This window comes from Crinia signifera, chromosome 3 (genome assembly GCF_055691185.1).
Source record: "Crinia signifera chromosome 3, ASM5569118v1, whole genome shotgun sequence".
In the NCBI taxonomy this organism is placed as follows: Eukaryota; Metazoa; Chordata; class Amphibia; order Anura; family Myobatrachidae; genus Crinia; species Crinia signifera.
Window position 1 is genome coordinate 109,645,002 of NC_139219.1, and position 14,510 is coordinate 109,659,511.

Genomic DNA, 14,510 nt, shown 5'->3' on the forward strand with positions numbered 1-14,510 from the left:
GGCTCCGGCCCCCTGCTGGCTGGTCTGTGTAAAGAAAAAAAAAAAATTAAATTAAATATATATTCATGTGCTTACAGCACATGAATAAAAATAGCATGCCCCTCCTCAGAATAAAATTCCTGATTTTTTGACACCAATTGTAAAAAACAAAAACACTTTATTTTAAAAGTTCACATTCCACTTCACCATAAAAAGATAGCGATTGCTACTCGGTGAATCTTGAAAAAAACCCATGAAATGTATTCGCCATCTGGTCATTGAATAGGGTGATTCACCATTTTAGTCAAACATTCGCCTTACAGCACAAAATCGCCATAAAAACCTGGCGAATCAGCCTCATTGAATACCGCCCTAAGTGTCCTGAGAAAGTGCCTATGGAGAGTGGGTTTGCTAGAGCTGCAGTTATGGTTTATTCGGGGGGTCAAGCCCAAATAGATAAAGTGAAGAAAAAGAGGAGGTGGTGTGAAACTGCGCTAAACGTGTACAAAAAAATAAATACAATATACATTAAAAAGGGAGGAAGGGGGTAAATGGATGAGCTCAATGGCAATAATAAAATAGCTGGTACCAAAATAGGTTGTATAAACAAGGATAGTCACCCAGAGACCTGGATAGATGGTGTCCAGTGTCCGTTCCTATGTTGCTTCCTTTGGTGGGATCTCCACTTTGTTAGGACCAATCACTGTGGCATGGACTAGGAAGTTGTATTCCCTCCTTAGCCTGATGGTCTGGGGTACTACCTGGTACGATGGAGAATGTTAGAGTCGTTTTCCTCCATGTTATAAATAAAAATGTATAAATCTTTCTCTGTAATATATTGTACTGTCCATACGAGGCAGCATCCTGCAATATGCTGCACTGTGTTATGTAATCCCGCGCATGTGCACAACAAGTGCCATAATGGCCAGAAATGGAATCCTAAGTGCCCACACAAAGTGGGTGGAACCATTTTTTGTGTCCAAACATTTTCTATCCGATCGAAGAACATGAAAGGGACTTTGGGAGTGTAGGCAGGTTGCATGTGATATCTTAACAGTGGCAAATGCAGGATTTTTAGAGGGGGGTTTCCCAAATGTAATCCAAAATTTCCCACTGGAGTAAGAACGGGAGTCTGGGGGGCCGGTAACAGCCCCGAAAATTGGTCTTTTAATAGACTGGATTCATGGTACAATAGTTAACATTACTACCTCACAGCGTTAAAGTCATGGTTTCGATCCCCACCATGGATCTAACTGTATGGAGTTTGTATATTCTTGCGTGGGTTTATTCTGGGTACTCCGGTTTCCTCCCACATTCCAAAAATATACTGGTAGGTTAATTGGCTTCCAACAAAATTAACCCTAGAATGTCTGTGTGTGCGTGCACATGTGTTAAGGAATATAGATTGTAAGCTCCACTTGGGCAGGGACTGATGTGAATGTTCAGAAGGTGCGTACACACGAGGGGAAAATATTGCTGGCAATATGTTTGATGTGGGACCATATTGCCAGCGATTGGAGTGTGCATTGGCGATAAATCGCAGGGTGCACACTCCCTTTTTCAGCCCCCTAATGGTCGCTGGTTGGAGGAGCATGCTCCTCCGACCAGAGACTTCCCCTGCCTCTTCTCCCGGCAGTGTGTCATTTTCATCAGCGACCACCTCTGGTCGCTGATGAAAAGGGACACTGAGCAATATGATTGCTGAGCAATATATTGCCAGCGATCATATTGCTCTGTGTGTACACAGCTAGAATGAGACAGAATGGCTTGCAATTTTCAGCCAAAATCGCAAGTCGCTGATGAAAACGGTACACTGAGCAATTTATTGCTGAGAGATAGTGCCAGTACACTGAGCAATATATTGCTGAGTGATTTTAAGCCCAAATTGTTCAGCGACCAAATCGCACCGTGTGTACACAGCTTTAAGGTGCCCATACACGTTACAATTATTGTATACAATATCGCGGTTTTGCGATGAGATGAGATCTAGTACAAAAGGTTTGTACTAGATCACATCTCATTTCAAAACCGAGATTTGATGAGATGCCATATTGTATACAATATTCCAGGGGTTCCCAAACTTTTTGGAATCACAGCACCCTGGAGTATCAGATTTTTTTTCGTGGCACCCCCTAGGCCAAAAGTTTCTTATTGAGCACTTTCAAAATATATAAAATAAATTGTGTTTGTGATCCTTAGGTCCAGTTATGTTGTGAGGGACAGTATTCACTTCGGTTTGTCCACATAGTTTATGATTGGAAACCACAAGCACTGATTTTCCATAAATAAAATGAATTGATCCTGGACCACTATCCCAGGGCACCCCTGCAAGTGCTCCGAGGCACCCCAGGGTGCCACGGCACACAGTTTGGGAACCACTGCAATATTTTATACAATAATTATAACGTGACATCCCCGTTGCCAATGCTTTAATTACTGATAAAGGCATTAAGCACAACCCTGTACAATGCAATCTATTGTATTAAGATAGCAGTGATTCCGTTTTCACAGTATTTACATGTGCTAAAAACAACAAACAAAAGTAAAGGGAAAATAATAAAACAGTGTTACGATTATACCTTTCCACTCACGTTACATATACTTGAATGAATAAAATATCAGTCAATGTTCCATTATTTGCTCAACACATGAATTTTAATATAAAGAAAATACGTCAGAATATGCGTATAATAATTTACAATAAACTGCTACTAAAAATACGTCACCACACTACTTCCGCGCATGTGTGCAATGGCTCGAGCTCGAGCCGTAGTACTATGACGGTGCTCTCCCTGCTCTGCATTCGGCATATGTCCCCGTGACATCATTAGAACATCCGGGAAGCGGAAGGCAGAGAGCTATACAAAGCGCCGTGTAACCTCAGGTGAGTGCAGTAAAAGTAAAGCACTTGCGAAATGCTATGGTGCTGTAAATTGGAATGCGACGCAGTGCGCCATGGGAGATGTAGTTTTCTGGGCTAATGCTGATCTGAGGCCTACAGAAAGTAGGTATTTTGTGGCTCTCTTTCATTATGAGTCTACAAACCATAGTGTGGAGTGTGTGTTGTACTTTCTGATGAGATAGGAACACGGATGCCAAGGGGAAGCTAGAGTGGCTACTACTAATACACTGGGCCTGCTGGAGGGGATTGTAGGGGGCTTAAGGGTCAGCTGCTAGGGTGCCACACATAGGCTACCATTTAACAATAAGATATATCCACTTTAGCACTACTCTCTCCATTGTTCAACAAAGATTACCATTGTTTGTCACTGTATTGCTAGATGGCAAGAGCAATAAGATCCCCACTGCCAGCAATGGTGACCCAGTGCAGCCTTTTTTGAATTTAGTGAAGCCTTTGAGGCAAACTTGCCTACCTGACCCTCTCCATGCGGGAGATAATGCTCGGTTCCTGGACTTCCCTGGTAATGTAGGATTGCCATCACCTGTGGTGAAACACCTTTACCTAGTTCCCCACAGGTGATGGCAATCATACATTACCAGGGAAGTCCAGAAACAGAGCATTTTCTCCCGCATAGAGAGGGTCAGGCAGGCAAGTATGCTTTGAGGCACTGCAGCCGGGCTCCCACTGGGGGAGAGCCCTGAGCAGTTTAGGGATAATCATCAATGGTTTATGATTGATGTAGAATAGTTTTGCCATCAATGGGGTAGAACAGATGGTTTCCAAATAACAATAGTTCTTTTTTTTTTTCCTTGGGCCGGGACATGGATAATAGCCCAACAACTGTAAACCCCTGCCTCTAGCCAGGGTTCTGATTGGCCCAAGGGCCAGTCAGTCCAATAAAAAGGATGGCCATCGATACTTAATACCATCGATGGTCATATATAACATAGTATGGTACCATTGATGGTCATTTCCACTATTGCGATGGTGATCGTGTTGATGGCCATCCCTAGTGCAGATTAGCTGAAACGAAAGCATGTTTAGACTACCAGGAGAGGGGCATAACTGGACTTTACAGGTAAATTAAGATACATACAAACGGTATATTCCTGAAGTATTCCTAAATACTTAACAACATATACTGCTGGTATTAAGACTTGTTAAGTGGGGCCCTTTGTAGATTGATTTTTAATTTGTGGATGGATATTTATTAACAGTGTCTTATATAGTGCATTCACATCAGTCCCTGCCCCAGTGCAGTTTACAATCTATAATCCCTACCACGTGTACACACATTCTAGGGTTAATTTTGTTGGAAGCCAATTGACCTATCAGTATATTTTTGGATTTTGGGAGGAAACTGGAGTAAACCCAAGCAAACATGGGGAGAATATTAAAACTCTGCACAGTTAGGTCCATTGTGGGAATTGAACCCATGACCTCAGCGCTATGTAATGCTAACCTTCTGACTTGCCCCATCGATTTGATACAGAATGTTTGTCTCATCACCTGCCCCTGTTGGGAGCAATAAGTGGCTTTGCCTGCTATATAATATGTCAAGAAACACAATTTTATCATTTATTTTTTGAGAAAAACGTATTTTAAAAAAAAGTGTGATGTGGCATGCTATACCAGCTGCTATTTTTGAAAACCCTTAATCAGTATAGCTGCAGTATTCCTCCTCACTTCCCCATCAGTATAGCTGTGATGTTCGGCCTTACTTCCCCAGCAGTATAGCTGCAATGTCCCTCCTCACTTCTCTATCAGTATAGCTGCAATGTGCATCCTCACCTCCCCATCAGTATACGGTAGCTGCAATGTACTTTCCCATCAGTTTAACTGCAATGTTTCGCTCCACCTCCCCATCAGTATAACTGCATTGTTTCTCTCCACCTCCCCATCAGTATAACTGCATTGTTTCTCTCCACCTTCCCATCAGTATAACTGCATTGTTCCTCTCCACCTCCCCATCAGTATAACTGCATTGTTCCTCTCCACCTCCCCATCAGTATAACTGCATTGTTCCTCTCCACCTCCCCATCAGTATAACTGCATTGTTCCTCTCCACCTCCCCATCAGTATAACTGCATTGTTCCTCTCCACCTCCCCATCAGTATAACTGCATTGTTCCTCTCCACCTCCCCATCAGTATAACTGCATTGTTCCTCTCCACCTCCCCATCAGTATAACTGCATTGTTCCTCTCCACCTCCCCATCAGTATAACTGCATTGTTCCTCTCCACCTCCCCATCAGTATAACTGCATTGTTCCTCTCCACCTCCCCATCAGTATAACTGCAATGTTTCTCTCCACCTCCCCATCAGTGTAGCAATGTTCCTCCTCACTTCCCTAATAGTATAACTGCAACGTATCACTCCATAAATATAGCTGCAATGTGCATCCTCATCTCCCCATCAGTATAGCTGCAATGTACCTTCCCGTCAGTATAACTACCATGTTTCTCTCCACCTCCTTATCAGTATAACTGCAATATTTATCTCCATCAGTATAACTTCAATGTTTCTCTCCACCACTCCATCAGTATAGTTGCAATGTCCCTCTCCACATCCCCATCAGTATAGCGTCAATGTCCCTCTACACCTTCCCATCGGTATAGCTCCAATGTTCCTCTTCACTTCCCTATTAGTGTTTCTAATAAGCAATGATTCTCCTCACCTCCCCATCAATATATCTGCAATCTACCTCCCCATCAGTATAACTGCAGTGTGCCTCCACCTCCCCATCAGTATAGCTGCAATGTGCCACCTCTCCTCGCCATCAGTATGGCTGCAATGTTCCACCTCACCTCCCCATTAGTATAACTAAGATATGCGTCCTCATATTCCCATCAGTATTGCTACAATGTTCCTCCTCATATTCCCATCAGTATAGCTACAATGTTCCTCCTCAAATTCCCATCAGTATAGCTACAATGTTCCTCCTCATATTCCCATCAGTATAGCTACAATGTTCCTCATTTTCTTATTAGTGTAGCTGCACTGTTTCTCCTCACCTCCCCATCCGTATAACTAAAATGTGTCTTCTCACCTCCTCATTCAGTATAGCTGCAATATGAATAGCTCAAATGTGGCTTATTTCTGTCTTCCAATATTACCTCCATCACCCTCATGGTTGACCACATTATGTTCTCCCCTATATCTCAAGCCAGTTACATTGGTGTTACCATTGACTCCTACTGTATATCAGTTTCTCCCCACACATTCAATCAACCTCATAGTTCTGCCACCTTTTTTTTTTTAAACAAAATAGCCAACTTTTACACCTTTGTCGCTCTGGATGTAACCAACAATCTCATACATTATTCAAAATACTGCAATTTCATCCTTGCTAGAATTGCCTTCTTTTTCTTCAGTTCATGCACCAGTTTATCTTTTTCTCTTGTTCCTCATCTACAGCACCTCTTGGAAAAACCCTTCGCTGGCTCCATTTTCTTTCCAAAATTTACTTCACACTGCTTACCATAACCAAGGCTTGCACTTAATACATCTCTTACCGATACACAGCAACCTGGACAATCTGTTTCACCTATGACCTTAACCTCTCCCTATCGCCTCTTGCCTTCACAATTATGGAAATAGTTGCCTCTTCCCATCAAGACTCTCCAAAAACCTACATTTTTTAACTTTTGCATAAACATGCAATACCACTCCTGATTACACCCCCCACATTGTCTACTTGTCACCCCCATCTAGATTGTGGTTGTATTCTTTAGCAAACAAGGCACAAAATTAAGAAAATGTTTTCAAACATAGGGTAAAATTCAATAAGCCCTGGTAAGGTAAAAGGGGTAAAAAAAAAAAAAAAAAGGTGGTAGCCTCAGGCTTTATCACCTGAGCAATTCGATTCCAGCTCCTTTTTTACCTAAACCCCTTTGTAATACCTGTTAACATGTTCACAGATTTAACAGGGTAATATTACACATTAACTCTCTTGTTGCCAGGGATTTTTTTTTTTGCATCTGCCAATTTACCTTTTCCAGTTAAACTTTAGTCCACTATTTAGTTTCACTCTCAATTAGCAGCATACATATCAAAACTTGAAGATAGATCAAGTACCAGCCAATCAATGACAGGAGTTATTTTGTTTCTGTGCAGGGTAAATACTGGCTGCTTTATTTTTACACTGCAATATAGATCTCACTTTGAAGTAAAACCCCACCCAAAGCTAATTCTCTCTGCATATTTTACATCTACCCCCCTGCAGTGCACATGGTTTTGTCCATCTAAAGCCCCATACACACGGGGGAGATATATTGCTCAGCCATATATTACTAGCAATATATGGCTAAGCAATATATTGCTCAGTTTCTCCTTTTCATCAGCGACCAGAGATGGTCGCTGATGAAAGGGAACCTCTGCCAGCGGTCCCGCAGAGGTAATCAGCGATTAAAACGGGGCTGAAAACGGGAGCGCGCACCTGGCGATTTCAGCCCCTATCGCCCCCGTGTGTACACAGCTTTTGAAGGATTTTGTCAGAAAGAGCAAACTAGAATAAGGCCCAATGTCCCTGATTTAGACCCATGCCCTGCTCTGCAAAAATCGCTACTTAAGCGATTTCTGGAGACCTGTGCATGCACCAGTGCCAAGCATTTAAACTGCAGTTTTTTTGTGACTGCAGTATATCCAGCAGTCCAGAGACACCAGCACAGGTGTATCCTGGCCACTTGGAGGGAGGGCCATGGCAGCAGCGTGACACAAGCATCCACTGGAACCTGAAATATGGCTGCGCAGCCAGGGGGCAGTCGGTAATGCACAAGCACCTCATTGTATAGAGAAATGCTTGCACTTTATAGATGCGCCTGCTAACTTTTAAAGCCACATTACGATGTGGTACCTAGCATGCGGGGCCCCACACAGCTTAGTTCTGGGAGTTGTAGTTTAACAAATCTTTGCTAAACTACAACTGAGTCCAAATCAGACCCAATGTTTTTTGTAATTGATAGAAGAAGACAAAAAGCTATCTCAAAATATATTTAACCCTTTGAACAATATATTTTTTTCTAGGTTTTCCAAGTGTCTATTTATATTAATCTGCTTTTTTCTTCTTCACAGGTTCATTTGTTTTAAAGTTTGTTGTTTTTGTCAGCAATGGGCATCAAAGGATTACAGGGTTTTGTGCAGAATCAGTGTTTCAATGTTTGCAGCAATGTCAACTTAAGTACTCTAGCCCAGAAGCACATGTCGTCTTATCCGGGTTGTTCTCCTACTCTTGTTGTTGATGCAATGTCCTGTCTACGTACCTGGTACACACCAAACGCTTGGGTTCATGGAGGCCAGTGGAAGGAATATCTGGACAGTTTACAGAACTTCATTACGGCCTTTAAGAATGCCGGTATTCGACTTGTATTTGTTTTTGACGGTGTTATAGAGGAAAAGAAGAGAGCAGAATGGATTAAACGGCGGTTACAGAACAACAAAGAAGTTTTCAAAATTTTCACCTTTATTAAGTCGAATTGGCAGCAGCCTGGTCGGAATATGTTCTTTATTCCTTCTGGAATATCTACTTTTACACGATTTGCCTTAAAATGTCTTGGCCAGGAAATAATTTGTTCACAAGTTGAAGGAGATTATGAGGTTGCTGCATATGCCCTGAAACATAATTGTCTTGGAATTTTAGGGGAGGATAGTGACTATCTCATCTTCAACACTGCCCCATACTTTTCCATTAACAAGCTTTGCTTGGACAAACTGGTCACTCTAATGTACTCAAGAGAATCCTTTTGTGGAGAACTGGGCCTCAATCTTTCAGACCTGCCTCTTCTTGCCTGTCTTCTTGGTAATGACATTGTTCCAGAGAATGTAATGGAAAGCTTTCATAGAAAATGCATGGCATCATATCCTCCTAGCAGTAATACACATAATAAAAGGGCCAATATCATTAGGGCTGTGGCTACTTTTATTTCTAGTATACAACTTCTACCACATGGCCTTAAAGAGGTAGAGAAGATGTTGCACCCAAGATTTGATATGGCATTGCTGCAAAAGGGAATAGAATCCTATGTTCTGCCACAGCAAAGTTCTCCTTGGATTTGTTCAAGTTCACAGCCATGTGATACACGCACTAAAGAGGTAGCAACCAGTGTCTGCCAAGATCAAGAGATTGTTCAGGTATTTTGTTTAATATGTTATTACTTTGCACTAGTAGTTGCTTTCAGTGTATTTAGTTTTTCTGATCTGCACAACTAAATTAAACAACAAAAGGTGTTTGGTGATAAAAATAGTGATATATCAATGTTCTAATTCTAAATTGTCAACATCTAATAAAGGAAAATAGCATCTATGAGAATATTACAAGCTCCACTACCACTGAGTTGTTTAACTTTTCAGTTTGCCACTGGGTGTTTAGGTATGAGGACCAATCAGAATCAGACTGCTTTTGCCCCAGAGCTTCGGGAAAAACAGACCAGGGGCTTTATGGTGAAATAGGAAGAGTAGTCCTGGGAGGTAATGAAGATTTAGTGAAATCATGTTTAGTTCATGTACATTTGATGGGGGAATACAATTTTTTTTTATCATGGCTTTAACTAATAGGCATCCACTAAGCAACTCCATTGCTACTCCGAGCACACTCAATTGCTGTAGGTGGGACTATTCTTCCAGCCTCCTGAGATGGTTAGTAGAAATGTGCAAATAGTACAAATGGCATTATGGTTGTCCTATCCATGACTTTAGACTTGTTTAGCTGTGTAAAGTGGGCATGACAAGCTTGCACATAATAATTTAAGTGTTTTATTTGGTGCCCATTAGTGAGTGTCATTATAAAAACAATTGTATCCCCCCTTGTGCTTTCATTTTGTTTGTGATATACTGCATATATCAGTACTTCTAATGCACGCTTTACAGTTGTGCAAATTATAAAATTGCAAATTCTTCCCATTTTCTAATGGCTATGTTTAAAGAAGCATTTGAAATAGCAACATGTTCTTCTTCAAAACTAAATGTAGTAACTTCAATCAGGTATTACAGATGTGGGAACAGTGCTTTATAAGTTTTAAAAACGTATAACCTGGATCCTACATTTCAGAATAGATTAGCTACTCTACTGGGTTAAATGCCACTGACACACCGTATGTTAAACATGATAACTTTTGACATTCTGCATTGGCAGATAGTTGGTTCAACATATTTTCAGATGAAAGAAAATTAAGTGTGGAAAAGATGTGCAGCACTTGAACCCCTTTAAAGCATTAATTAAAATGCTAAGGGTTATGGAAGGCATTTTCAACCTTGGTCCTCAAGGCACGATAACGTTGCAGGTTTTAGTAATGTCCCGGCTTCAGCACAGATAGTAAAATCCAAATAAATGAGGTACTAATTGTCACCTGTGCTCAAATATGGATATCACTAAAACCTGGATTGTTATGCTGCATACACACTGGGCAATATATTGATGGTCCATCAGCCTGTGTGTACCAGCAATATGTCTGTGAACACTGTCGTTCACAAACCTATTGTATCGGCTGTACAACACACTGCATCGGCTGTGCCAATATATCAATCTAAAATACGAGCTGTATTGGCACATCGTGCTCTGTGTACTGTTGATCTGCAGGAGCCAGCAGTGATTGACCACACAGTTATGACTTATCAGGCAGTGTGTGTGTCACAATAACACGCTGCCCTATTTGTTGAGAGATATAGGAGGGTATTCAATCTGGGGTCACGGCTGTCGAGCAGTCTGCTTGACAGAGAAATTGCAGGCGAGATTCAATGTCCTGCCTGCAGTGGGGCAAGAAGGGGGCGTGGCCGGGAAGAGATGAGTTGTGGCCGGGAGCGTGTCACTTCCCGACTGTTCTCGGCCGAACGAGCCGGACTGCATGTGAAGTCTTGCTCATTCTGCCAAGAAACCCTGTTCAATGCTGTCTAGGAAGACACTCCTTGAATAGGGTAGTGCCTGCGCTGGCTGTACCAATAAATTGTACCAGACGTTTCTCAAAAAAGTATAACAATTTTAATAAGAATAATACATATAAAATGATGGTACTTATGTATTATCTGGACTCCCATGTTAAATGCACCCCATTTTTTCATACCCCTACTATCCAACTATGCATGGAGTTGATTTTATATAGTGTGGCGAGCGCAGCGAGCCACCGTGCCCGAAGCGTGGTGAGCGCAGCGAGTGGACGCGGTCTCATAAGAAAAACGGGAGTCCAGATATTACATAAGTACCAAAATTATATATAAAATATCACACTATACATGTTAAATTCCTAGACATAGAGTCCAAGGGGATTATATGGTGTATCGCCGGGATACTTGTTTAGATCAATTAAAGCTGAGATGGGATATGTAAATGCTGACGAGTTTATATTATCATCCTGGTCGGTCTGGTGAATGTTGTTATCCAGACAATTGGAACAGCAGTCCAGAAGAATCTCAGCCTCCTCCATTTCGGCTAGACGTATTTTATGGCTCAGGTCTTGGCAGGCCGAGATAAAAAAAGGCAGTGGAGGCCTTGCCTTTCGCGTGTGATTTTTTTGTTCGGTCAGGAACTGGAGAAACTTATCACCCAGGCTACGGGGGGAAAGTCAACCTTTTTGCCCTCAGCACCTCCCCCACAGAAGAGGGTTTTCTCGGGGCCATCCTTTCGGTCCTTTCGAGGCTCCTCCTAGGTTTCGGGGAAAAACCAGAGGCACCTCTGCGTCTGGCAGAGGTAGAACCATGTCCTCCTTTACCTTGTCCTCCGCCGCGAGGACAGCTGACAAGCCCTTGCCATGACGGGCTTCCAGCCCACCTGGAAAACCCCAGGGTGGGCGGTCGTCTACAGGCTTTTCGGGATCAATCTGAAAAAAAAAAACACAATATAACTGAGAGCGCACTGTGAATGTCTATAACAATTTATTAAAAATAAAAGCACAATTAAAAATTGAACAATAAAAAATATATAATAATAATATTACAATACAATACTAATATTGCCAAATATCATACCTGTCACGATATATCACATAAGCATTAAGTGTATACCCCCAATGTTCGTACCCACTTGAGTTGTGTGTAATTTGGTTACAACGTGGGGACTCTCGGCAGGTAACAATTTTGTATTCAGAGATCAAGTTGGCCAACTGACTTGTATTTGTTTCCAAATATTATAATTGGATTGTGGCAGCAGTTGTAATATGTGCAAATGTCCCAGTTAGGCACCCAGTTGAGCCACAGGATGGAGATCAATGGTATGGGCAGGTGGGGAAAATGGTCACTTGGTCAGGCAGGAGGAAGGTAGAGAAGGATTGGAAGCAGGCACAGCGTCTTGGTTGCTACCACCGGCGTAGCTCTGTTGGAATGAGAGCCAGCGCCGGGAGCAATCTCCGTCGCGTGTATGTAGGTGGTCAGTCGCTACTACCGGCGTGACTATGTTGTTGTGAGTCAACGCCGGGAGCAACCTCCACAAGATGTGAGTACCTCTCGACCTCTGACTGCGTTGACAGGTGACGTAGTCCGGTTGGTTCTCTGTAAGTGAACAAGCGATTACAGGCTTCACACTGGTCTCGTTGTGAGCTGTTATAATCAGCGCTTCGTGTGAGGGAGATGGTTCCCGCCGGACACCCAGTTCACTCAAACGTCCCTATGTCTCCAGGCTGGGTATTGGGGCTGGGAAGATGAATAGGTCAGCAGACAAATGGACAGGCAGATATTTGGGCATTTGTGGAACCCCTATTGACGCGTTTCTCCGTACAGGTATACTGACGGTTTCCTCAGAAGATGGGGAAGGGTGTTGCAGTCCTCGTTTTAAAAAAGCAGATTTCACCTATCAGCACACAGCATTCATTATGTTTCACCTGTTGTCTTTGTGACAGGTGTGAACTTTTTGCAGTGTATAGACATTGCTAGCATTCGAGCTTGCATATAGTATCTCATTGTAGCATTACAATCACAAATTATATCAATTTAAAGATTTTCGGGATCAATGGCTTCAGACTTGCAAGGACAATTGGGCGCGGAATATCGTGATGCGAGGGTACGCTTTGGAGTTTGCCATGCCACCACCCAGGCGGTTCTTCACGACAGGACTCCCTCATTAGAGAGGGGATTCAGAAGGCAATTCATACCCTCCTCCAATCCAGAGTAATTATTCAGGTTCCACGGGAACAACGAGGTCTGGGGTTTTATTCAAACTTGTTCGTGGTTCCGAAACAAGACGGATCTCTATGCCCAATTCTAAACCTGAAACTCCTCAACAATTACATTCTGTATCAAAAATTCAAGATGGCGTCGATTCGGTCCGTAATTGCAAGTCTGGAGCCATTGGAATTCCTAATTTCACTTGACATAAAGGACGCTTACCTGCACTTCCCTATTTGGGAACAGGATCAACAATACCTGAGATTTGCAGTCCAGGGTCTACATTTTCAGTTTCAGGGCCTTCCCTTTGGCCTGTCTTCGGCGCCCCATGTGTTCACGAAGATTATGGCCTGCATGGTAGAGGCACTCAGGCGGCAGGGCATCACAGTGATCCCTTATCTGGAAGATCGGTTACTGAAGGCCTCTTCGGTGGAACAGCTCCGAAGGGATGCTTTCCACACTTGTCAGTTCCTAGTCCAGCACGGCTGGATATTAAGGGGGAAATTTACTAAAGGAATTTTGTAAAAAAAATAGGTGTATTTGTATCCAGAAATACACATAGTTTTGACTTTTACTATCCTGAAAATACGGCAATTCGTATTCGTATTGATGTGTTATCAATACGAATTGCCGTATTTTTGGGATAGTAAATGTCAGAAATAAGTGTATTTCTGGATACAAATACACCCATTTTTTACAAATTTCCTTTAGTAAATTTCCTCCTAAACTTCAAGAAGTCGCAGTTGATCCCATCTCAGAGACTAGTCTTCTTAGGCCTTATCCTAGACACAGTACAAAACAGGGTTTTTCTCCCTTTGGACAAGATTCACTCATTGCAGGATCTGTCAGGAAGGTACTTCAAGAGCACCAGGTCTCAGTCCACCTGTGTATTCGGCTCCTTGGAAAGATATGGCATCTTTCGAAGCTGTACCTTTCGGTTGTTTTCATTCATGGCGGTTCTAACTAGATCTGTTCAGCCAATGGTCAGGATCCCATTTACATCTTCACCAGTTGGTGAGGCTTGCTCCTCATACCCGTTTGTCTCTGCAATGGTGGCTCAACAAGGTAAACTTTTTGGAAGGTCGCAGCTTTGTTGACCAGGATTAGACCATTCTCACCACAGATGCCAGCCCAAAGGTCTGGGGTGCGGTGGTGCTGGGACATCAGTTTCAAGGTAGATGGTCAGTCCAGGAGTCCCGACTCACTATCAATGTGCTGGAGTTGCGAGCTATTCAGTTAGCTTTGGTGCAGGCCACCCCTCTTCTCAAGGGGCGGGCCGTACGGATCCAATCGGACAACGCCACGGCGGGGGCATACATCAGAAACCAAGGGGGCACACGGAGCGGAAGAGCTATGCAGGAGGTGAAGCCGATTCTGCAGTGGGCGGAGCGTCACTCCACGTCCTTTTCTGCAATTTTCATTCCCGGAGTGGAGAACTGGGAGGCGGATTACCTCAGTCGCCAGGATCTCCACCCGGGGGAATGGGCTCTACACCCGTCGGTTTTTCACCAGCTTGTACAGAGATGGGGTCTTCCCCATATCGA

At 42.9% G+C, this 14,510-nt stretch overlaps 1 protein-coding gene across 7 annotated transcripts in view; it reads left to right on the forward strand.

Annotated features, from left to right (window-relative positions):
* The first annotated feature begins 2,713 nt into the window (after positions 1-2,713).
* FAM120B (family with sequence similarity 120 member B) overlaps positions 2,714-14,510 on the forward strand; it is a 224,095-nt gene continuing 212,298 nt past the window's right edge. For 5 of the 7 annotated variants that reach the window (XR_014471647.1, XM_083176370.1, XM_083176373.1 and 2 more), the window contains exons 1-2: positions 2,714-2,863; positions 7,954-9,009. Coding sequence is in view for 6 of the 7 variants with exons in the window: in XM_083176370.1 (XP_083032496.1) it covers positions 7,990-9,009 (1,020 nt within the window). In the remaining variant the exon portion in view is untranslated. Of the gene's footprint in view, positions 2,984-3,828; positions 3,960-7,953; positions 9,010-14,510 lie in introns of those variants that run through there. The other 2 variants (XM_083176371.1, XM_083176372.1) reach the window with 2 other exon arrangements.